At 47.8% G+C, this 26,153-nt stretch overlaps 1 protein-coding gene across 6 annotated transcripts in view; it reads right to left on the reverse strand.

Annotated features, from left to right (window-relative positions):
- The window catches only part of KANK2 (KN motif and ankyrin repeat domains 2), a 79,528-nt gene that overhangs the window by 22,155 nt on the left and 31,220 nt on the right, over positions 1-26,153 (reverse strand). For 5 of the 6 annotated variants that reach the window (XM_083718596.1, XM_083718598.1, XM_083718595.1 and 2 more), the window contains one exon: positions 23,754-23,873. Coding sequence is in view for 1 of the 6 variants with exons in the window: in XM_083718594.1 (XP_083574720.1) it covers positions 2,738-2,778 (41 nt within the window). In the remaining 5 variants the exon portion in view is untranslated. Of the gene's footprint in view, positions 1-2,737; positions 2,804-23,753; positions 23,874-26,153 lie in introns of those variants that run through there. The other variant, XM_083718594.1, reaches the window with a different exon arrangement.

Below are 26,153 nucleotides of genomic sequence, written 5' to 3' on the forward strand. Positions count from 1 at the left end.
CAATTTTCAGCTACTTTTACTCCTTTTTAAACGCAGAAGGAGACAATGAAAACAATGTATTTCTCTTATTTAACTAACTGTCACAGTCAATGAACTTTCCCAAAAACGTCAGTCTTACTAGCAGTCCATTTCCAGGTTCAGAGCGGTGGTGATCCAACTTTCTTCACTCTCTCCTGCAGGCTTACGCGATTCAAAATTTCCCCCCTCTTCTCCTGCCTCCAAGGGGGGGTTTAATGATTTTAGCCGATGGAAGTTTAATCCTTTACATAGGACTTTCCAAGACTTTAGCTTGCAAATTCTTTGCTTCAATCTATTTACAAAAGGGGAAGGCGGACTTCCTGTTTGAAACCTCCCCGTTTCGGTGCCAAATTAAGACGTTTAAAAATCCAATTTTCCGTTCTACTCACGGGTAGTTGTTTAGAGTCAAATTGTCCACAGGAAAAAGTCAGCGCTCTCTGGCAACAGCAATGCGGCTTCACTCCGTGAAAGAAGCAGTCAATTCGAAGCACCGCACCGCTCACCCCACATCACTCTGGATCCCCAAAACTGGGTCTCCCCGCTAGTAGGGGAGGCGCAAAAGGTGCCAGCCGAATCCCACGTTCACAGGCTTCTCCCGCCTGCGATTTTTAGTGGGTCTCCGCCTTCGCCGTGGCGGCCAGACCCTGAATTCCACGGAGCAAGTTCCTCCCGATCAGAGTGCCGGAGGCACTAACCCGTAAGTCTCGGCTAGCCTTCATTTTCAAATGAAGGCAAATGTCCTACAAATATATAGAAAATAGTAAAAGAAAAAAGAAAAAGAAAGGTAGAGGGCCCCTGGATGGTTAAGTCCAGTCAAAGGCGACTATGGGGTTGCACCACTCATCTCGCTTTCAGGCCGAGGGAGCCAGCGTTTGTCCACAGACAGCTTTCCGGGTTATGTGGTCAGCATGACTAAACCGCTTCTGGCACAACAGAAACACCGTGACGGAAACCAGAGTGCATGGAAGAGCTGTTTACCCTCCTGTCACAGCGGTACAGATTTATCTACTTGCACTGGTGTGCTTTCGAACTGCTTGGTTGACAGGAGCTGGGACAGAGCAACAGGAGCTCACCCCATTGTGGGGATTCGAAGCGCTGACCTTCTGATCGGCAATCCCAAGAGGCTTAGTGGTTTGGACCACAGCACCACCCACATCACATGCAAGAAAAAAAAAGTAAATACTGGTGGGAAGGAGGACTGATTGCTACAGAGGCATGAGAACAGGAGGACATCAGGATCAACAACGGGGCAAGGAGCAGCAGGAGGAGGAGGGCTGAATGGTATTTATTGTTTTCTAATAGCCAGCCAAATCTTAGACTGCGGCTCCCCAGTATTGTTAACATTTCTGGGGGAATCGCTGAGAAGCCATTAAATTTTTTTATCTCCTTATCCATTTTCTCCATTCTGGCCTCACATTCTCTGGTTGCAAAGCACAACCACAAGGAAGGGGGTGGGTGGGAAGAGAGACTTCATTTGTGCGCTGTCTTCCCCCCCCCCCCCCGCCATCCCATGTCAGAACCCCCAGCCCAGCCCCAGAGCTGGGTCAGCAGATAGTCTTGCACTCCTTTCTTCCAGCTCCTTCCCCTGCCAAAACCTCAACGCCACTAGACAGTCCTGCTGCCTCAGCCCTGTTCCCACCACCCTGCTCCTTCCGCGATCGAAGCCGAGGGCCTGGCAGATAGCGAGAGAGCACGAGCCTTCCCAGCCAGAATTCCTGTGTCAGAGCGAAGGAGGACCACAAAAATGAGCATAGAGAGCTGAGGCCTGGAGCGGGAGGTGCCACGACTTCAGCTGCAGGCGGCTGGCCAGGAATGACTCTCTGACAAGGGAGTCTGCTGGGACTCCTCTGGTCTGGAAACCCTAATCCCTGACAGGAGTAGGGGTTTGGAGAGGAAAACGAGCTCTGCGCATGCTCAGAGTCCCTTGCAAGTCCAGACATTGTGCTCCCCACTCCCCAACCTGCAGGCAAATAAAGGACCACAAAGACTGGCTTGGATAGAAACAGGCCACAACTTTTCATGGGGCAATCAAAAATACTTGCCCACCGGAAGTGACACGTAGGTGAAATAGGGTGACCCCCCGCAGGACCACTCCCCCCGGATCCCTTTAATGAGATAGCCCAGTGTTTGGAGGGGCAGGTAGAGACTAGAACCTCCCCTTCATCCAAGACAAAGGACTGCCCCAATGCCCAACTCAGTTGTGATGATTGCTATGAGGTAGGCAATTGGCCCGATGGACAAATCCCTACCCATTCCCATAAAACAGCAACCACCATAGCCACAGCAAAGTCCTTAACCATCAGCTTCAACCAAGGGAGGAGGGGTGTCGAACCCGACAAGGAGAAAGCAGGTAGGGCCCCTGGTGAGGGCTGTTTAAATGGCCAGGGAGTGGACCTGAGGGAAGCCTTCCTGCTCTGTTGGCTCTGCCCCCCACCCCGTGTCCTAGTCTGCATCCCTATTTGCCAATCTGGGATGCAGGCTAGGATCTGGCTTATAATAGGGGATTTGAGCTTAAGCCCCCGCCCCCTATTTGGAAGGGACACCAATGCCGCGATTCCCTTGTCGGGGGCCTTGGAGGAGCCCCTGCCCCCCTGCAACACCTCTGCCCCGAAAGGCTGAACGGACTTATTCTTCATAGTCATTTCTCGTGCTTTAGGGCTAAACCCTGGAGAGATCCACAATTACCGTACTATTCGGTGTAATAAGGTGCGGCAATTACCTTGGACGGCACAAATTCCTGGAGTAGAGACGGTCTGTCATCTGCAGTTAATCATGAGAGCTAAACAGAACCACCCACAAGGGCACGGCAGAATAAGTGAGGGTGGGGAGAGCAGCTCCCCTCTCATGTGACTGGCATCACATGGAAGTAGAATACATGAATTGGTCTTTTGCAGCACACACCATCTGAAAGGAGGTTCTGGCTGAGAGCTAGAACTGCATTTAACCAGCAATGTCATATTCAGGGGTGGCGGGTGGAGAGAATGCAAGGATATGGCTTCACTGAGCTGTGATTCCTGCATTGCAGGGGGTTGAACTAAACGGGTCCCTTCCAACGCTACAATTCCATGATTCTATGATTCACACTTACAAAGGATCATCCAGGAAACTTAAGAGGGCCAAATACAAGCCGTACGTACCATGTCTGCTGAGGTCAGATCCAGCTGGGATCACAGGCTGTCAGGTGACTGACAAATGGGCAGCTCCACCCCCTGTCAAATGTGGCCTGTTGAGTTGGCCACAATCTGATCTGGCCTGCTGGCCAAAAGTGGTTCCCCACTCCTAGACTGGAGTCCTGGGGCTACTCACCACCCTGTCCGAAATGCATTGGTGGGGGCAAATGTCTTAGGAGCTCTCACCCCTATACAATAATCCCAGTTGGAGAGGAAATGTGAGTTTCCCTTCCGCTAAGGCCCTCCACTTCATCTGGGTTAATGAATGAGCAAAGCTTTGCTGCTCTAAAGAGGGAATGGGGAGTCACTTTATTACCGCACAAATATTCAAGGAGGAAGGGGCTAACAATGCCTATTAGATGCCCTGGCTGGGCATGGTGAGAGAGAGGTGGCCGTGTCAACAGGTCTGATGCTTGGATTCAACAGCTTTTCTCTGCAAGCAACAGCTGGCTCATCTCATCCGCACTGCTATCCAAACAGCCTGCAGCACAAAGCCATTACTCAGACACAGAAAGCAGCCAGATCCCACACATCTTCAGGCTGGGGAGGCGGGGGGGGGGGGGCACGATGTACTATGTCATGGTGATGGCTTAAGAAGGAGTGAGGGGGCTTCATATCCCGGAGTCTTGCTGGAAGAACTCCAGTTGACCCTACTGCTGCCAGAGCAAATGACGGCATCCTTTCCAAACCAAAACCACCTGCAATCCCTTCCCTATTTTTGGTTTCTGGGGCTGATGGAAATGCAACAAGCCTTTCCGAAAGAGGGGCTCGTGTGCTGTGATTTGGGATGCGGCCAGCCATTACATCACAGCCACGCCTTTTGGGCTGCGCAGGCAAGGTGCTTGGCCAGATGTGAAGAGGACGCATCTGGGAAATCTCTTGACAACTCTGCCTACCTCAACTCCAGTCTCGGAGGGTTTGCAACCCCGCACCCTCCTGCACGGGCAGCCATAGTTCCTCTTTGTTTACTGGATGCCAGAAAAAGCTTGGCCTGTGGAATGTGAGCTGGCAAAGGCTGTGCAAATGGGAAAAGGGGTGTGTGTGTGTGTGTGTGTGTGTGTGTGTGTGAGAGAGAGAGAGAGAGAGAGAGGAGGAGGAGGAGGAGGAGGAGGAGGAGGAGGAGGAGTTTGGATTTGATATCCCACTTTATCACTACCCTAAGGAGTCTCAAAGCAGAAAAAATTGTCCTTTTCCTTCCTCCCCCACAACAAACACTCTGTGAGATGAGTGGGGCTGAGAGACTTTAAAGAAGTGTGACCAGCCCAAGGTCACCCAGCAGCTGCATGTGGAGGAGCGGAGACGCAAACCCAGTTCCTCAGATTATGTGCCTACCGCTCTTAACCACTACACCACACTGAGAGACAGAGATAGAAAGAAACAGCCTAGGCAGCAAAGCCAGTGATGGAACCACAGTAGTCCTTGTTCTCCTTAAGGCCTGGTCTACAGGTTGGTGGGGAAGGTAAGCCAAAAGATGCCAGCGGCCGGGAGGGAGGGGGGGATGAGCAAAGCAAACATACCAAGAGTTTGAATTTTGTCAAAGTTCTCATTTATTTAGAAAGGATGCTGAGAAAAAAAATATAATGACAGCTCTTACGTCATGACAGGTATGAGTTCCAGGCAGACTAAGCCTCTCTTTTTGGACAGCTGCATATTCCTACATTGCAGGGGGGTGGACTAGACTCTAGAATTCTATGAATCTATGAAAATCAACTACCGGTAATAACTGAAAGGAGGAGATGCAATATTGGAGGGTCATGGTGTGTTCCCCAAGCCAGGAATAGGATCCAGGAATACTGGATGTTTATGTGTTTTAATCCATCCTTCTGTGATTGCTGAACTACAGCTGCCTTTCCAGACACAGAAGAGGATTCAGTCACAATTCTCAGCTTTGCTAGTATTGCAGAGCCTGGGGCAGCCAGCCAGCCAGCCATCCGCTTGGCTCTAAACCCCCAGCTCTTCTTCCTAACCTTCACAGAGGCGAATATTGCCAGCAGGGTCTCTGGCCCAGCTGACTGTGAACAAATCTCACTCCCTTAAATGCAGGAGCATAGCGTGGAAAGAATTTCAGCCTGGTGGCACATTTAGTCCCGTATTATATCAGCAAAGCATCTGTAGCCCAGGGAAAAGAGGGCTGCTTCCCATGCAAGCCAAGACAGCCATGAGGTTTCTTTCCAGAGCTGTAGCCAGGCAGACCTGCAACTCCTAGCAAAATTCCATGTGGTTTGGTCACACACAAACAACCACCAGAGCCACTGCCAGGGATCTGGAAAGTCTGAGGCAGGCAGGGGAGGGACACTGAGTCATGGTTAAGGATTTCATGCTTCTAAAACCATGCAACAAGCATTTGACCTCATGCAATAGGTTTCGGTTTGAGATGTCGGTTCTACTTGGCTTGAAAGGAACCAGCCTGTGGAGGTGGCTATAGGAAGGGACTCACATGTCAAACCTGGGGACTCTGCCCTGAAAGTGGGAAGGAGGTTGAGCCAAGGTTGCGCCCAAAGCAGACCTTGGAGAACATTCGCACATAAGCTCTACTGTCTGCCCATGAAGCCACTATGCCCCGTATGGAACTAAGTGCTCATATCCACAACTTGTACTGCTATCAAAGCCTGACAGGCCTCATACTACTGGCTCATCCTTGAAGCACATGAAAGAGTGCATCTGAGCACACAAAGAGCACATATCCTAATTACCAGAGGTGTACCTAGGCTCCCTTGTGTCCTTGGAAAGTACCTCCATGGCTGGGACAGACCATGGACCAAAAACTCAAAAAGGATGCTTTTTGCCGCATTGGACTCCCTCCATGGCCATTGGGGTTGGGTCTGCTCTGCCTGGTCTCACCTCCTTTTCCTCTGTCAGTCTGTCTGTCTGAGCACACAGGCAGGTGGGCTCTTAGCCACTCTCAGCCAGAGTGGATATAGATTGTATTTGCTCCCCGATGGGCCTGGCCCCTTGCCGGGGGCCAACCTGTCCAGCCCATGGCAATGGCCCTGATAATGAATGAATGTTTGGAGTACATTTCCAGGTTAGGGAAATGTGCTTTCGAGGTTTCCTTGAGCCTTGGCCCTACTCTATTTACAAATTAACCACTGCATTGTGACTCTACCCTGACATGGCAGGAAGGACTAGGCTATCCAATGCACTGAGAGAGAGAAGATCATCACAGAATCATAGAATCGTAGAGCTGGAAGGGACCCCATGGGTAATCTAGTCCAAGCCCCTGCAATGCAGGAATCACAGCTAAAGCATCCATGACAGATGGCCAGCCAACCTCTGCTTAAAGGTAAAGGGACCCTTGACCATTAGGTCCAGTCGTGACCGACTCTGGGGTTGCGGCTCTCATCTCGCTTTATTGGCCGAGGGGACCAACGTACAGCTTCCGGGTCATGTGGCCAGCATGACTAAGCCGCTTCTGGCGAACCAGAGCAGCACATGGAAACGCTGTTTACCTTCCTGCCGGAGCGGTACCTATTCATCTACTTGCACTTCGTGCTTTTGAACTTCAAGGTGGGCAGGAGCAGGGACCAAGCAATGGGAACTCACCCCATCATGGGGATTCGAACCACCGACCTTCTGATCGGCAAGCCCCAGGCTCTGTGGTTAAACCCACAGTGCCACCCGTGTCCCTAACCTCTGCTTAAAAACCTCCAGTTAAGGAGAGTTCACCACCTCCCAAAGGAGTCTGTTCCACTGTCAAACAGCTCTTACTGTCAGAAAGTTCTTCCTGATGTTTAGTCAGAATCTCCTTTCTTGTAATTTGAATCCATTGGTTCGAGCCCTACCATCCAGAGCAGCAGAAAACAAGCTCACTGCATCTTCCATGTGACAGCCCTTTAGCTATCTGAAGATGGCTAACATTTCTCCTCTCAGTTTCCTCTTTTCCAGGCTAAAGATATCCAACTCCCTCAACCATTCCTCACAAGACTTGGTTTCCAGACCCTTCATCGTCTTGGTCGCCCTCCTCTGCACACGTTCCAGTTTGTCAATATCCTTCTTAAATTGTGGTCCCAGAACTGGACACAGGACTCAAGGTGGGGTCTGGCCAAGGCAGAACAGAGAAAGCCAACCTGTTTAGCTTATACAATCAATTACGTCAAGTTAAGTTGTCCCATGACAACACTTCATTCTCAAATTTGCTCCCATGACCAAGAAGAACCATTCTTCCCTGGGAGTTCAAAGCGTGATGAGCAATCAGATAAGCAACTGCAGGGTTATCTTGCAAATGCAGAGATAGGTGAAGTTCAGAATGCAGGGTGAGTTAACAGTGACCTTGGGCTGCCAGCTGCACAAACAGAGCAAGCCAAATTGATTTGGGTGGGCCAGGAAAACACATGGTAGGCAGAGTTTGCAAATGAGTACACAGCAAGAGTACAGTGTTTTGCACCATGACAAAACCTCACATATAAAGAATTTTACTTTTGAAGAGAGGGGGGAAATTGTGCCACAGAAGTGAAAAGGAAGCGTGTTTGCAACTTAAAAAATAAATAAATATGAAAGCTGACTAGTGTGGTCATAGACTCATTGGGGAGAAGGACTGAAACATGCTATTCTGTACATGCGTGTTCACACACATGGTCTACATGGCATCTGAAACTCCTGGCAAACTCAGCATTAAAAAAAATGTCTCCGTAGACTATGTTTTTGTTGTAGCCAGCAGATAACTGCAAGCCTGCCTTGTAGTAAGGGCTTCTTCATTCTACTGTACCCCATACATGTGCCCTTTTCTGATAGTTATTGAAGATGACATCATAGCCAAAAGTGCCTATGACATTGGACAGGCGCAGTTCAGGAAATTTCGGCAAGCAAGGCTGCTTGACCTGTTGAAAGAGATCACAGGTCCAAATGTTGAAGGACTGTTTCCAGCTACTTGGAGAAGAGAAGGAGAGAGAAAAAAGATGAAAGAAGATGCTGTTTCAAAAGAGGAGGAACAGAGCACTGATATGAAGAGGGACCTGAATCTGCTCTCAGGACTATTCATCACTTTCCATTCACAAAACAGGAGATCAAAGAGACTTCAAACACAAACATAATCTCTGGCTCTCAGCACCCAGAGAACTCTGGTGCAAAGTCTTACGACGAAGCATCTCTTTTTTTGCAGCAAACAGCAATGCTTGTCCCAAGAGTGATGCAGCAGTTGCTGTTTATTCTCTGTTGGTAAATTTGTGCAACTTTGACACTGCTAGAAATTTTCATGAATGTGCCAAGGTAGGTCTCCTTGCCAGAAGACCAGCAGTCAAGCAAACTGATATCATTCGGGATGTGCATAAGAAAGACAGCTTGCAGAGAAGTGTTCAAGAGAATAGGGGTGCAAGCGTAGAGAGATTCTCTCAGCATGGCTCTTTGCCAACTGACTTCTTAAGAACTGATCCTTAAACCAAGATTGAACTGCTCGAGCACCTTACAAAGAAAATCTCAAAGCGTACCTGCAGAAGCTCATGACCAGCAGACATGGAAAGCGAGTCACTTTCAAATATCAGCCATTTCAACATGGGCAATGTTGTTCCATGCAACTATAAATAAGTCCATTCGAGACTAATGCTCCTAGCTAGTATGGGATGTTGCTGTTTCTGCCGCAGCGGCCCCTCATGGCTGCTCAAGATTCCCGATATAGTCTTTGCCCTTTGAGTCTTTCTGTAGATTCCCACTACTGGTGCTGGGCTTTGGTATTGGGAAGAACTATAGACACTAAGCTGCTCTATCGGCTGCCGTGAAAGGGGAAGACCGTGGCATAGCCGTCCTTCGTATTCATCCAGTGTCACAATGACTAAATGGAGATGACCAGCTCACAGCATGGGAAATGCAAAATATGCTTCAAAACAGCTCTTTCGGTATGCGTTAGAGCTAGGCTGAGTTAGCTTAGGCCTCATCCACATTGCTGCTTGCCCCGTGCCAAAAAAACATGGGTCCAAGAGGTTTCCCATTTGCCCTGCCACTTTTCCTGGGGAAACCCTCTCTTTACAGCTGAATCAGACCAAGCATCAATCCATGGTAAAGGGCATCAACATTTGCTCTAATTCAGAGGTAAAGAGCAGGCTTTCCCAGGGGAAAGCGGCAGGCAGGACAAGAAGTGTGGACAAGCCCTTTATTATTGTTCTTCTGTTTTGTAATTCCCAACAGTACTTTTCTAATTGTATTTCTTTGCTGGAATATGGGCTCTTTTTATGCTGCTACTTTTAAGTATTTTAAAATTAAGCTATCTCTTCAATTCTCGTAAAAGCCTTGGTATCAGATCCAGTTCCGTGGCCTCCTGGTGAAACAGCTGCTGAGTAATTTTTATGAGCTTGAGGCACAAACACAGAGAGTCAAGGTTTTTAAGCTCTTGTCCCTGTGAATCTCAAGTGATCGTCAATAATGTCCTCTGGTTCAGAATGGCTGGACTACAGAAGTAGTGGCAGCTGTATTACCTTGCAGTTGGATTGGTTTTCAACTCTGGTCACTTAAAAAAAAAAGGTAAAGGACCACCATGACAGAAGCCAGAGTGCATGGAAACACCATTTACCTTCCCACCGCAGTGGTACCTATTTATCTACTTGCACTGGCATGCTTTTGAACTGCTAGGTTGACAGGAGCTCACTCCGTCGTTGGGATTTGAACCGCTGACCTTCTGATTGGCAAGCCCAAGAGGCTCAGTGGTTTAGACCACAGCACTTTACAAGCGGGAAGGTAAACGGCGTTTCCGTGTGCGGCTCTGGCTCACCAGAGCAGCGATGTCACGCTGGCCACGTGACCCGGAAGTGTCTCCGGACAGCGCTGGCCCCTGGCCTCTTAAGTGAGATGGGCGCACAACCCCAGAGTCTGTCAAGACTGGCCCGTACGGGCAGGGGTACCTTTACCTTTTACCTTTTTGGGACGCAGGTGGCGCTGTGGGTTAAAGCCTCAGCGCCTAGGACTTGTCGATCGAAAGGTCGGCGGTTCGAATCCCTGCGGCGGGGTGCGCTCCCGCTGCTCGGTCCCAGCGCCTGCCAACCTAGCAGTTCAAAAGCACCTCCGGGTGCAAGTAGATAAATAGGGACCGCTTACCAGCGGGAAGGTAAACGGCGTTTCCATGTGCGGCTCTGGCTCGCCAGAGCAGTGATGTCACGCTGGCCACGTGACCCGAAGTGTCTCCGGACAGCGCTGGCCCCTGGCCTCTTGAGTGAGATGGGCGCACAACCCCAGAGTCTGGCAAGACTGGCCCGTACGGGCAGGGGTACCTTTACCTTTTACCTTTTACCACCTGCTCCTTCTGGTCACTTAGCACATGCTAAACCAACAAGGGCCAGCTTCCAGGATTTGGGGACCCCAGTCCTTGACAGACATGGCTGGCTTTGTAATATTTAATGTATTTTATAATATAATACTAATTTCTTCTGCTGCTACAGATGAAGATCTTAATCCTACCTATTTCCTCTGTACACTCCTGTTTTGTCAGCATTTCCTGCTTCTTTGTTTACCAAGGTATTTAATTCTGACTCTCCAAATCAATATGTAATGCTTTCAAAAAAACATTTTTCAACTGGTGTTTTGAGGGGAAGTTATCATTACAGATTGGGGGAAAGGTTTTCTTTTTAATGTGACAAGATAAATGGTATTGACTGCAAAGCAGTGAAGGGATAGAATGTTAAAACAAGCATTATTGTGCATACCGGTAATTTAAAATTACCCATGAACTTTACTTACTTACTTCTCAGTAAAGGAAGGAAGAAAAAAAGAACACAACAATGATTTATTTATTTTTTAAAAAATATTAAAAACTGCAAGTATTTAAACTTTAAAAGTACGTAAAGAATTTGTGTAGAATAAATGATGGGGAAGACAAGTTGTTCGTGGGGGGGAAAAACCCTACTCTAGCCATGAGACTCTTACTCAGGTGACTATTTTCACCTGCTAGCAATACTAATACTAACCAAGCATATAAGCACATTTGAAACACAGGGAAGTCTCATAGCTCAGTAAAAACACAGTAGAGATTCCTGCATTGCAGGAATAGATGAAACTTGGGGTGCCTTCCAACTCTACGATTCTATGACTCCAAACTACCATGTATGAGGATGTGTGGCAAAAAATAATTGCACGATATAGACTAAGCAATCATGTGATAAGCGGATTGGCTCTACTGGCTCATTGCTAGAAAAGGAGGAATCAAGAATGGGACACACCAGCAGTACTCCCAGATGGGATGGGATGCGGGTGGCACTGTGGTCGAAACCACTGAGCCTTCTGGGCTTGCCAATCAGAAGGTTGGCAGCTCCTGCCAACCTGGCAGTTCGAAAGTATCCCAGTGCAAGTAGATGAACAGTGGAATTTGCTGCCAAGGAGTGTGGTGGAGTCTCCTTCTTTGGAGGTCTTTAAGCAGAGGCTTGGCAACCATATGTCAGGAGTGCTCTGATGGTGTTTCCTCCTTGGCAGGGGGTTGGACTCGATGGCCCTTGTGGTCTCTTCCAACTCTATGATTCTATGAATAGGTACCGCTGTGGTGGGAAGGTAAATGGGGTTTCCTTGCGCTCTGGTTTCCGTCACGGTGTCCCATTATGCCAGAAGCAGTATAGTCATGTTGGCCACATGACCTGGAAAGCTGTCTGCGGACAAACACCAGATCCCTTGGCCTGAAAGTGAGATGAGTGCTGCAACCCCATAGTCGCCTTAAAGGTAAAAGTTAAAGGGACTCCTGACCGTTAGGTCCAGTCGTGGACGACTCGGGGGTTGCGGCGCTTATCTCGCTTTACTGGCCAAGGGAGCCAGCATTTGTCCGCAGACAGTTTCCGGACAGTTTCATGTGGCCAACATGACTATACCACTTCTGGGAAACCAGAGCAGCGAACAGAAACGCCATTTACCTTCCCATCGGAGTGGTACCTATTTATCTACTTGTGCTTTGACATGCTTTCAAACTGCTAGGTTGGCAGGAGCAGGGACTGAGCAATGGGAGCTCACCCCGTCGTGGGGATTCGAACCGCCGACCTTTTGATTGACAAACCCTAGGCTCTGTGGTTTAGACCACAGCGCCACCCGCGTCCCTTGGACTGGACTTAATCATCCAGGGGTCCTTTACCTTTACCCAGTGCTTTTTCTGGGGGTACGCATACCCCTAAACATTTTGTGAATCTAAGTTTGGCCCCATTGAGGGGCAGTATTTCAATATTAGGAAAATGAGAGTAGAAAAAAGCATTGCTTTTACCTTTACTCCCAGATCACACAGATAGGCTCAAATCACTTTCAACACTGAAAGACAAGGGAGCTTGAGCAGAACAATTTCTGAGACATTCAGATGTGGGGACAATAACTGGTGAAGAAACAAATGCTTGAACCACTTCTAGTACGGGACTGAATGACACAAGAAAGAAATGACACATTGGATCTCTTCTCCAAAGGTTCAGGATGTGTGCTCTGGACTGATTCGAGATGGATGTTATAGAAACTGTTTGTGTCAGAAGAATGAACTGTGTCAACAGCACGGCACAAAAGAGAATGACATTTTTTCAGGTTGCATCAACCAGAAGTCTCACTGCCAGACGTTGGAAAGTATACTATAATAACTCAGCTCCGGGAAGACTTCTTTGGAGTGCTGTGCTTGTTTCTGGGAATCCCAGTTCAAAGAGTGCTACAAGACTGGTACTAAACAGCAGTCTAAATCACAGATTCTTTGAGAAACAGCTGAAAGAAATGGCTATGCAAAGTCTCAAGGCTGAAATAGTTAAGGACTAATAAAGCAGAGACATGCTACAAGAGACCAAAGACCCATCTCGTCCAGCTGCTCTCTTCCCCACAGTTTCCTACCACATGCCTTCGAAGAGATAGCTCAGTCGCTAGAGCATGAGACTCTTAACCTCAGGGTTGTGGGTTTGAGCCCCCCGTTGGGCAAGAAAATTCCTGCATTGCAGGGGGTTGGACTAGATGACCTTGTGATCCCTTCCAACTCTACAATTCTATGATCAGGGCCGTCTTTAGCATATGCACCGCTGGGGTGCAAAGATCTGCCCAGCACCCCCATATTTTGACACGACTCAGTCATTAGAAAGGGATTCCTATCTACAAAACAACAACAAGCTAAGAAGTTTTAGAAGGCAAGCATTATAGTCTCTTAGGGCTCCTCCCTGATCATGCAGGTGGCCTTTTTCTGCACCTTTTCCAGCGATGCAATACTCTTTTTCAGAAGTGATGGCCAGAACTGTACATAGCACCCCGTGTGGTTTTGCAAAGACAAATGCGAAAGAACAACGATTCAGCCTATTGGTATCCACCAAAGTTTCTGAGCTACAAGAAGGAAGATTTGACTCAGTCATTAGAAAGGGATTCCTAGCTACAAAACAACAACAACGAGAGCTAAGAAGTTTTAGAAGGCAGGCATTATAGTCTTTTAGGGCTTCTCCAACTCTAAGGTGCAATACACATCATAGCCCCTTTTGTTTGCTAAGTCACTGTAGTGGTATTTTCCAAATATGCAGGTCACACATACAATTCTATGAGTTTGAAGAGACCCAAAAGTCATCTAGTCCAACTCCTGCAATGCAGAAATCTCAACTAAAGCATCCCAGATAGATGTCCATCCAACCTGTCCTTAAAAACCTCCAAGGAAAGAGAGTCCACCACTGTCAGGTGATGGTGTGGTTGCTTGAGAGGAAACAGGCAAGACTCCAACCTGTCTTTTCCAGGCTTTATTATCTGTACGAACTATCTCACAGTGCAGAGCGTCACAAGTCCATGTCTGCTCAGTCGCTAGCAGAATAGGGGAGTGGGCAGTCCTTATACCTTCCCCAGCATAACAGTCCTGTGACCCCCATCCTTCTCCTCCTCTCTCTGCGCGCAAACCTACTGCGCAATGTGGGCGCTGGCAAAGGGGGACTTGCCTCCCCCCCCTTTGCTCAGGCTCAGTGTTGAGGCTCTCCCCAGCATCTTCTGATCCCTGCACCCCTTCCCCACTGGAGGCGGGGCTTCCCTCCTCGCCAGAAGAAGAACTGCTTCGCAAGATCACCCTGTAACACAACTGCTCTTCCACCTCTCGCCTCTGAGCTGATGGCAGTTCCCTGACAACCACCTTCCAAGGGAGCCTGTTCCACTGTTAAACAGCTCTTATCATCCTAAAATACATGTTCTAGGCATTCTTTGGATGTGGTTTGCAGCATGTTTGCCAAAAAGCTTGGCCATGATTAATGCTGCCAAAGCAAAACCAGCAGGGATCAATACCTTTCTTGCAGGTGCAGGCTCCAGCCAGATCTCTCTCTCTCTCTCTCTCTCTATCCCCACCTCTGCCTTCCCTCCCTCCAGATGCCACAGGGCCAGCCAACAGAACTGAGGGAGATTGCCCAAGAAGACAGAACTGGGCCAAAAGAAAGAAAGCAAAGCCAGGTTTTGGGGCAGGAAGCTGAGCAGGAGCCGATAGCCTCAAAGGTGAGTCTGGCACCAAGACACAGAAGCAGCTCAGGAAGCGGAAGGGGCAAGCAGAATATAAAATGGAAGAATGGTATATAGAGGTGTGGGATGTAGCTATTAGTGATAAATTAACGTGTGCCATTAAGGTAAGGCAGGGAAATATGCAGGAGAAATGATTTTGAGGAGATAATGGAAGGTGTTTATAATTTGTGAAAGGGGTCAAACCATCGCAAAAGGTGTTTGAAATTTTTGGAGGTTGGATAGTTACAATGGCATGGTCTCGGCTGTGGGGTGCACATTTTTATTCTTATTTATTTATGATTATTACTTTGTAATATTTTTTTTAAAATGTATAAAATGTAAATTAAAGAATGAATAAAATGGGGGGGGGGGAGAGAAGGTGCTCAGAGACCAGCCAAACCCTCCAATATTTCTCTGATGAAAATAGAGACACCCTATTCCATATTAATAATAATTCTAATGTTATTATTTGTGCCCCACCCATCTATCTGCCTTGCAACACATATAAAACCATAATAAAATATTAAATATTAAAAAACATATACAGGGCCATCTTCAGGTGTTTTCTAAAGGTTGTCTAGTTACTTATATACTTGGTTCAGGGGCTGCAAATAGGGATGTCCTAAGGAAAAGTGGGACATTCCGGGATCAAATCAGAAAACGGGACAGCTTATGTAAATCTGGGAGTGTCCTTGGAAAATAGGGACACTTGGAGGGTCTGGACCAGGGGTCAGCAAACTTTCTCAGCAGGGGGCCGGTCCACTGTCCCTCAGACCTTGAGGGGGGCTGGACTATATTTGGGGGGGGGGCGGGAATGAACGAATTCCTATGCCCCACAAATAACCCAGAGATTTATTTTAAATAAAAGGACACATTCTACTCATGTAAAAACACACTGATTCCTGGACTGTCTGCGGGCCAGATTTAGAAGGCGATTGGGCTGGATCTGGCCCCCAGGCTTTAGTTTGCCTATCCATGGTCCGGCCCAATCGCCTTCTAAATCCGGCCTGCGGACAGTCCAGGAATCAGTATGTTTTTACATGAGTAGATAGATAGATAAATTTATTGTCATTGTCCGTATATACACAGTATACACAACAACGAAAATCAAACACCCGAGACCAGATTCACATACACATTCGCACGTATCTCCAACACTCTCATCCTATTCAGACATAATCTATTAGAACATAACATAATCCAGAATATAACATAACCTATTAAAAGCATAGCATAACCTAAAACCTATCTAGAATGTGTGCTTTAATTTAAAATGCACCTCTGGGTTATTTGTGGGCATAGGAATTTGTTCTTTTTTTCCTTTTCTTCCAAAATATAGTCCAGCCCCTCACAAGGTCTGAGGGACAGTGGACCGGCCCCCTGCTGAAAAAGTTTGCTGACCCCTGGTCTGGACCATCTCCAGGCAAGAAACTTACACAGGGTCAAGACTGTATGGTGAACACACCAAGGAGGGAGGGGCAGCCCAAGGCCCACTAACTACAAAGGGAAGCAGCAGCAAATAGGGGATAAGCCCCTAACCCAACAGTCCAAAGGATGCCCAGTTGCAAGGCTGCATGCAGCTGGAGGTCTCTATTAACTGAATTTGTTAAATCTGCTTACTCAGATTTATCCAAATAGTCTGAAGACGGAAAAATGAAAATAGATTTAGTACACAAAGAGCCAGCTTTGCCAAAAAATCCACAATGCATCCAGAAGAGAGGAACCTCTCGCACCCGATCCCAGCAACAGGGCCTCCGCATCATGTTCCCTTCCCCAGAGGCCATGAGCAGAGATAGAGAAAAGCAGCTGATCGGAGACAGGAAGGGTGGGTGGGCATCCTGACCCCAGGGGCTTCCTGCTCTACTAAAAAGTATAATCCATGATCAACAAGCATCCACTGGAAAAGGCAAACAAAGCTTTTAAAAATAGCAGCATGAGGCAGAGTGGAGGCTTTTGCTTTTGAGGCACAAAGACACTAAGAAGTTGCAGCTGAAAAGGGAAGGGCAGGCTTGGGGGACTGAGATCAGGGTTTGGAACAACAACAAAAATCCCACTAAAGTAGAGGATGAGGTTGACAATGGATTTGGCCATTGCATGTGACCGTTCCATGCCCTCTCCCGGGAAGGTCTGGTGGACAATGGCCTTGCATGTCAGATACTGAGCAGCAGTGGAAGAACCATCAGCGGAGAGGTGTCAGAAGAGTTATGCTCCTCACAAATGGATCCGCTACTGTAAAATCCTGTCCTACCAGATTTCCCTGCAAAATGAATCGCTTCTTTGACGAGTCTAGATCCAGCCTTAGTAAACGGAGAACCTTCAACAGAAAGAGACTAGGTCCAGGTTCTCGACTCCTGCATGGTAGGTCACTCACTACATACATATACCCTCCGACATTTCTCCAATGAAAACAGGGACGTCCTAAGGAAAAGCGGGAGATCCCGGGATTAAATCAGAAACCGGGGCAGCTTCTGTAAATCCGGGACTGTCCCTAGAAAACAGGGACACCTGCAGGGTGTGCATTTATACAGTTTCCTGCATGTTGAAATTTAGCATATCATGGGAAGACCAAGACTTAACTCTTCTCCCAACAACTTTTCTATATGGAAGTGTGTGTGCGAGCGAGAGAGAGCACATTCCATTGCAGTCTGAAGTGGTACTGCACAAGCACATTTTTGCCCCAGTGAAATTCAGAAAACAGGCTACCAGAAAGTTTAGTGGCGGAGTGTTGCGGGAGCAGAGGAGGGAATTTGGGATTGTGCCTAAAATCTCAAGTGATGCGGCACTTAAAATTCAGAGTGGCAGCCGCCAGTTGTGGCTCCCTCACTTGGGGCTAGTTTACAAAGAGGGAAGGAATACACATGTCAAAGGGATAGGATTTCACTGCAACCCAAATAGTGGAATGAACAGCGAGAGGCACCCCTCGGAAAAGCTCTCTTCCAATTGCGACACAGGCTGAATGGGAGGCATGCTAACCCCACTTTGAAAATACATTTGGGTGTAGCTTATCTCAGTTGTGGGTGCACTGAATGAGTTTAAACGCCAGAGGTTCAGCTCCAAAACGCGCCCAGACCCTTCTTGGGAAGGAAAGGAAACAAAAGCTTGGAAAAACCCCTGAAGGCTTGGAACTGGAGACAAAGTGCACCGTTGTTCAAACGGTCAAATTAGATTTTTGTTAAGTTGGGAAACATTGGCCCAAGGAAGGACGAGGGCCACTTTTAGAAAATGGGCGATGCTGGCATAAGGCATTGTCCCAGCTCCACTCCCCCTGGTTCTGCTGCAGTGAATGCTGTGTAGTCTCTACGTATTGCATCCCAGCATCCTCTTCCAATTCATTTAAAAAAATATTGAGAGAAATAAACAACATGTAAGTAAAGTAAAGGTAAAGGGGCCCCTGACCATTAGGTCCAGTCGTGGCCAACTCTGGGGCTGGGGTGCTCATCTTGCTTTATTGGCCGAGGGAGCCGGCATACAGCTTCTGGGTCATGTGGCCAGCATGACTAAGCCGCTTCTGGCGAACCAGAGCAGCACACGGAAACACCGTTTACCTTCCCACCAGAGCGGTACCTATTTATCCACTTGCACTTTGACGTGCTTTTGAACTTGCTAGGTTGGCAGGAGCAGGGACCGAGCAACGGGAGCTCACCCTGTCACGGGGATTTGAACCACCAACCTTCTGATCGGCAAGTCCTAGGCTCTGTGGTTTAACCCATAGCGCCACCCAACATGTAAGTAATATACGAAAAAATAAAATAAGAGTGAGATATAACTAATCCACAATGTGTTTTCACTTTTAGGCATGCCCTACGTAGCAAGCATACACCCTTATTGGCATTTTTAGGTAGTCTAGGGCATATCGTACTTATTGGATCAAGTGGCTGACTGGATTTATTTATTATTTATTAAACTTATATCCCACCTTCCCTCCAAGGTGTTGTACATGGTTCTCTCTCCCCCCCTCCCCACCCTCCGCACACTCCATTTTATCCTCGAAACAGCCCTGTGAGAAAGGCTAGGCTGAAAGACTGTGACTGTCTCAAGGTCACCCAGTGAGCTTCGCGCTCAAGTGGTGATTTTAACCTTGATCTTCCAGGTCCTAGTCTGGCACTCTGACCACTAGGCCACACTGGCTCTTGTGCAACCCTGGCAATGAGCTCACCATCGCAGTTGTCTTACGAGGAACTGCCGGTCAATGGAGAAGAGTCCATGGGGAGCTGGGGGTGGCAGGTGGGGGTTAAGAGAAAGAACTTAGCTGTTAAAGTATGTGGACAAAGGCATGCGAGAGAGGAGATGAAATGCGGGGCGCTAGCGGCGTAGCGTGGGTTGTCAGCACCCGGGGCAAGGCAAGTAATTTGCGCCCCCTAACCCGGGGCAAGGCAAGTAATTTGCGCCCCTAACCCCTAACCTGCCGCCGCTGCCAGCTTCTTCTTGCTGCTGCCTGGGCTAGTCGGGTATGGTTCTCTCCCGCGCTGAGCGCTGCGCTGGGCGGCCGTTGCACAGTCCCTCCCCCAGATAGTCCCTCCCTCCCTCGCTCTCTCTCCACTCCGCTCCGCACGCCTGGCACCCTCCCCCTCCACAGTGGGCGGCGACCCAGCAGCTCGGATCGGATTCGCACAGCCAGCACTGTGAGAGAGAGTGAGTGAGCCAGGTAGGGGCAGAGAGCTGCAAGTGCGCCCCCCCCAAATGTTGTGCCTGGTGTGGCTGGCACCCCCTGCACCCCCCACGCTACGCCACTGCGGGGCGCGCCCTTTATTTACTTATACACTGCTTTTCAATGACATTCTCCAAAGCAGCTTACAAAAACAACTCATCTGTACGGCTAGAAGCCGTACAGATGAGTGGGGAGGGGGGCTTGCAGCCCCCAAGTATCGATGACCCCCAGGGTTCCCTATCCCTGCAAAAGAGGGATTCAATCACAGCCACAGAATGAAGTCAGCTTCAACCAGGAAAAAACCAAAACTGTCTTCTGCCAGAAAGAAATAATGGGCAGCACCAGAAGTCCCCATGGGGAGAACCTTTCTGGGGCAGAGGTGCCACAACTGAAAAGGCCCCCACTCTCCTAGTAGCCACCTCCTTGACCCGAAGAAGGGCCTCCGAACACACAGACAGGTCCATGTGGAAGAAGGCTTCACTTCAGGCACCCAAGTTCAAAGCTTCCCAGGACCTTAAAAGGGTAACCAGCAAACAGCAGTTTGAACTGAATTTGGAAATGCACCAGCAGTCAGCAAAACAGTTGTAAAACTAGTGAGATATATTTCATTGGCTGGGCCTAGCAAAGTTGGACACAGTCCATCATCTGAGCAGTGTTCAAAGGAAGCCCCACATCCAAAGGATTGCAGTAGGGGCCCCTTCACAACTGATGTGGTTTGCATGTGTTTTATTCTTAGACTTTTGCATCCATGCTTAAAAGCTGTTTTTATGTGGTTTTATTTTTAGTTACTTTGCGAAACCTGAGCAGCTCAATACCTCAAAACCTAAGGTCTAGCAAACTCTTTTTTTAATGGACAAAAAACACACTGGCCAAACATTGTCAACACACCCATCTACTGCAATAATTATTTTAATATATTATAAATAAATATTTGCAATGCACCATCCGCATGCTTGGTGCTGTTCAAAAGCATCACGTTGATAGACTAATCCAGGCTGCTTGATTTCTGCATCAAAATCTGAGTTTCTCCATAGCTTATTAGTTCAATCCACCCTTTTCCATGCCATTATACGGCCTAGGACCCTCGTACCTACGGGACCGCCTCTCCTGGTATGCCCCACAGAGAAACCTACGGCCTGCAAATAATAACATCCTCAAGGTCCCAGGCCTCAGAGAGGTTAGGCTGGCCTCAACTAGAGCCAGGGCCTTCTCGGCTGCGGCTCCAATCTGGTGGAACGCTCTGTCACAAGAGACTAGGGCCCTGCGGGACCTGACATCCTTCCGCAGGGCCTGCAAGACAGAGTTGTTCCACCAGGCCTTTGGTCAGGGCGCAGCCTGACTCCCTCCTCTGGCAACCTGCACAGAATCTTGCTTAATCAGTTGCCATTAATTTGATTTTAATTGATTTTTATAATGAAATACTTTTAGAATGTGTGATTATCTGATTGTTTGATTGTTTGATTGTTGTTAGCCGCCCTGAGCCCGGCTTCGGCTGGGGAGGGCGGGATATAAATAAATTATTATTATTATTATTATTATTATTATTATTATTATTATTATTATCATCATCAGGTGCAGTATGAAGCCTGCAAATTGGACAAATGGACAATGGCTAGCTTACCCAGATGCTAGCATAAGAGCCAGTGGGCTGATAAGGACAGAGCAAGTTCAAGAGGAGCTGACAAGAGAGGAAAGAAGCAGGGCGCTCTTACTTTCAGGGTGGGCAAGCTTGTGGCAGCATTTGAAAAGAGCAGAGTAAGTTGAGCATCGCTCCTTCAAGAGACAGGCAGAGCAACTCTGGCCCTTTCCCCCTATATGGAAGCAATTTTCTCCAAAAATAAACAATTTTGCAGGCTGCTACATGAGAACTTCCTCCTGCTGACAAAGAAATCTTGGCAATGATGGGGGAGGAGCGGAGGATGAAACACCAACCCAGTGGGAGAGCAAGGAAGTTCGGTTTCAGCAGCCAGGCTTTTTTCCCAGAGCAGGAAGCTGGGGCGAGTTGGGGGGGGGGGGGGACATGCAGGGAAGCAAAGCGTTTGCAAGCAGAGTGGAGCTGAAGCAGCAAAAGTCGAACTTGGGAAAGTGGAAATAGGACTTCCCTTCTGGGGTCAGAAGGAGAGGGAGGGCTGGGCTGCGTGAGTGAGTGACTGATCATAAAATCATTGCTTCCGAGGGTCAGTGATAGGAGGCTTTGAAATCTGGTACAAGCAGAACTTGCAAAAATAAAAATAAAAAACCAGCACCCCAAAACCACATACAGTGGTGCCCCGCAAGACGAATGCCTCGCAAGACGAAAAACCCGCTAGACGAATGGGTTTTCCGTTTTGGAGGCGCTTCGCAAGATGAATTTCCCTATGGGCTTGCTTTGCAAGACGAAAACGTCTTGCGAGTCTTGCGATTTTTTCCGCTCCCCCCCCCTTTTTTCTAAGCTGCTAAGCCGCTAATAGCCTTTTAGGCGCTAAGCCGCTAAGCCTTTAATAGCCGCTAAACCGCTAATAGCGCTAATCCGCTAAGCCACTAATAGGGTTGCTTCGCAAGACGAAAAAACCACTAGACGAAGAGACTTGCGGAACGGATTCTTTTCGTCTTGCAAGACACCACTGTACCTAGAGGGCTGCTTGAACCTCCTGTCATGGGAACAAACTGCTACCCAAATAGCCCTAAATAGATCTGAGTGGTGGCATGCCACAGGCAAGTATGCCTCTGAACACTAGTTGCTAGGAATCACATGTGGAAAGAGTACAGTGGTACCTTGGGTTAAGCACTTAATTCATTCTGGAGGTGTGTTCTTAACCTGAAACTGTTCTTAACCTGAAGCACCACTTTAGCTAATGGGGCCTCCCGCTGATGCCGCCATGCAATTTCTGTTCTCATCCTGAAGCAAAGTTCTTAACCTGAGGTACTATTTCTGGGTTAGTGGAGTCTGTAACCTAAAGCGTCTGTAACCTGAAGCGTCTGTAACCCGAGGTACCACTTTAATGTTGAACCCAGGCCCTGCTTGTGGCCTTCCTATGGAAATCTGTTTGGCTGTTGTGAGAACCATAAGCTGAACTAGATGGGCCACTGGCCTGATACAGCAGGATCTTATATTCTCATAAGTTTATGCCTTCTAAAACACAAACTAAGCATCAGTTCAGGCAGAAAGCAAGCTGCATTCACGTGCTCAAACTACTCACAGCCAGTCTCTATTGGAGGTCTTTACAGTACCTCTCACTTGTTAACAATCCTGCTCACTTTTCAGGTTCTTTCCTTTTCAGTGGAGAAGGTGCCACAACTCTGCAAAGCGGCTTAGCTGGAGATAGCATTCGTCTACAACAGCTCCCACACCAATTGTGATTGGAACCTGCCTCCAACAGAACTCAATGCTGAATTCTGAAACTGAACATTTGTTCCTACCACCCCCATTTCCCGACCAACCTTATAGAAGCCAGAATGACAATCATCTCTCACAGAGCAAAAACAATGCCAAATGTTCATTTCCATGTAGATACATAAACTCCATGACCTCTGCAAAGGACTGGGAAAAGGGTCATTCCACTCTACTGGCAGAAAGACATCAGCCATCTTGCTGGCCGATGTTTCTTGATCTTCCTCAAATTTCTCTGCTGGTTGGGAGCCAGTTTCATCACTGGCCATCTCGACAGCTTTACTTTCATCACTGGCCGTCTCCTCGCCACTTGCAGCTTCAACCACAACGCATTACTGGCAACCTGCTAGTGGTGCAGCAATAAAACTGCTAGCACATTTGCAAAGCTAAGCAGTATCTGGTAATGGTTGTCCACCTTGAGGAGCCTCACCAAGAGGGCAATCTATCTATATACACACACACACATATATATACAGTATATCAGTTCTGCTTTATGAAGCAGGGACAGGACCTGAACTCATCACAGTGGAATTAAGCTGAAATTAACCAGGAGGTGGATGCTGAGCCAACCTCCTTTCAACAGCCCCAATTCAAGCACCTCCAGCCACTTAGGATATCACTGCCACCAGACAGAAAATGAGAGAGCTACAGCCACCTTATTGCTCCCAGGAATCCCTCCCAGCAGGCCAGACAGTAATGTTCATGCATTGTCCTTGGGAACAGAAATAGGTCTAGGAGATTTAGGTGCAGGGCTTGCTAATCCACAGCAACTTTTCCTCCGCTCTTTCTCAGCACAGTCCATGCTTTAAAGCTCCATGTCCAAGTGCCTTTCTTTTTGCCCTAAAGCTTTCCCCATGAAGACCTACTCTTTAAAGCTGAATTGGAGCAAACGTCAACCCCGCGGAAAACCTGAATCGATGTTTGCTTTGATTGAGCACCCAAGAGCGGGTTTCCAAGGGGAAAGCTCCAGGGCAAAAATAAAAAAATAAAAACCACGTATAGAGATGGAGCAGGGCAAAAGGTCAGTGTGGCTAAGTCCATGGTCAAAGGGTTTGTAGTGGCAGCATTGTGAAGGATCTGGCAGCATTGTGAAGTAGCAAAAGGGCTAGCAATCTGCAACTCCTAACATTGCAGAAGAAGTCCTGGTTGTTGGGCACATCGAAAAGGTTTCTCTCACCTCAATCAGTGCCTCTCCCGTCTCTCTCTCTGCAGCCTGGAGATAAGGCAGCATGCCGATTCCACAAGTATGCCCCTCTCTTGTCCTTCTCTAGCCAGCAGTCCCCGTGTATCACTGTCCCTTGAAAAGAAAATAGGAAAAAGTCATTTCCTCACCTGCAGCTGGTCCAGAGAACTCAAGAGAATAAGGAGGGTGAACCTGGGGCCCTCCAGATGTTGCAGGACTTTAAGTCCCATCATCCCTGAACACTGGCTGTGACTGATGGGAGCTGGAGTCTAACAACATCTCCTGAAGGTCAGTATTCCAAGACAGCAACATTCACCCAATCCTGTAAGAGATCATTTTCCTCTGCCGGTTCAGGCAGAAAGAACATGTCCCCAAACCCTGATCATTCAGCATCTGTTGCTTTAGTGCTGCCTCTGACTAATCCCTGGACTTTAGCTGATGCTTTCTTAAAAGCCCCAAACCTCAAGGATTCTTGAAACCTCAAGCATATTTCTGCCATCCGCCAGCCATCTGGAACTCAGGCCTGCTGCTGATGCTCCCATCAAATTGCTGCACGACTCAGCCTGTCTGGTTTTCATTTCTTGTAACATGGCATTGACAGCATAGAAAGCTTTGATTCTGCTCTGCCACCCAGCCCCAAGGAAGGAACCACAGAGGTCTTCCAAGGAGGAGGTCAGGAATCTGGGATTCATACTCTCTACTTGTAGACACAGCATGGGCTTTGTGTGCAAATTTTGATTGGAACAAAGAAGTTGATCTCGTGTCCAGGAGGCATCAGTATTTTACCTCTTAGTAAAGCCAGGATTACTTGTGGCTGAGCGTAGAAAAATGCATCAACACACATGGGGTCAACAGGACCATTGTCATTGTTCATATGAAAGCCGTAACACTTGGATGTGCAGCTGTGAGTTTCAAAATGCATCTAAAGAAGACTTTGCCCCCCAGATGTTTAGGACTGCAACTTCCATCAGCTTCAGCCAGTGTGTCCAATGGGAATTGACATTCAACATCTGGGGGGCACCAGGTTGCTGATTTAAAGGAGAATTCCCAAACCTGAGAAAGGCTATCAAAAGGCCTTCAGATCACTAGACATTGTCCAGATCTTTAACTAAGACCAACAACAGAACCACATTATGCAAAAATGAAGCACATGCTAGCTTTTAAATTGTCACCTCACATAGTTTCCTGACTTAGAGCAGCATTTTTAACTTTGATGATTGTCCTACTTGGTGGGACGATCTACATGGCTCTCCACATGGACCATGTGGTCAGTCCTGATTCAGTCACATCGAGCAAGAGCAAAGGGCTAAAGTTCATTCAGTGACAGCAGGGAGCCAGAGACTAAGAACTCATTGTAAGCAAGACAGGAGTTTGGAAGCCCCAAGACACCAATTGTCCAACATCAACAGGAAGCCAGGAAGACCTCTCTGGTTCCACGCATCCCCTGTGTAGCCAGAGGCCCAAACATGACCTGATGCTGGATCCAGGCTTGCAACATTGGCTGGCAATACTTCCCCACCTGCTTTGATATCTAACCTCCTAACTTGCAAGAGTCCAAAACAAAAGCCATCTCCAGCTGTTTTTCACCCTCAGGTGAGCACTAAGCCCTGGAGTGACCCAAGCAGTCACTCAGAAAGACAATATTGTTCAGCCTGCCAAAAAATTGGATGGGTGAGTCAAGACACGTTGCCCTGTGGATAGAATTCCTTAGCACCATTGTAGAGAGTGCATGCTTTGCATGTAGAATGGCCCAGGTTCAATCCCCAGTTAGATAATCTCAGGAAGCAGATTCTGGGAAAAAGAGACCTTGGAGACCAACCGGCTGCCAAGTCAGAGAAGGTAATATTGAGCTAGACCAGGGATGGGAAACTTGTGTCCCTCTTGATGTTGTCAGCTCTCATCAGCCCAAGGCAGCATGGTCAATGCTCAGGTATTATAAACGGTGTGGTAGTCTAGCAGGCTACCAGTTCCACATCCTTGGGTGAGATGAATACAGTCTCAGTATAAGCACAATTGGTTTACCCCAAGCTCTCTTGAGCTAGAATTTAAGATACTGGTGTGTATCTCTTTGATTCTGCAGTCACCTGGGGCAACAAAATAGCTTGGAGTGACTGTGAACAAATTTTAGGCTGCTTCACAGTAACCCCCCCCCCCCCGAAAAAAACCCATATGGGGCTGAACAGGTTTTTTTTTAAAAAAAAAGCTGTGTTTAGTTACATTTTCCTCTCAAAATTAGATTACTGAGTTAATCTTGAACACTGCAGAATTTAAAAGAATAAGATTAATTAGCTGAACAGATCCACATCTGCTTATACAACAAGTTTAATTAGACTGATGAACAGTGATTTATCTTTCTGATAATCTTTAAATTAAATTCCATGTATCAAGTTGACT

This window comes from Podarcis gaigeae, assembly GCF_964106915.1.
Source record: "Podarcis gaigeae genome assembly, chromosome: 17".
NCBI lineage: Eukaryota > Metazoa > Chordata > Lepidosauria > Squamata > Lacertidae > Podarcis > Podarcis gaigeae.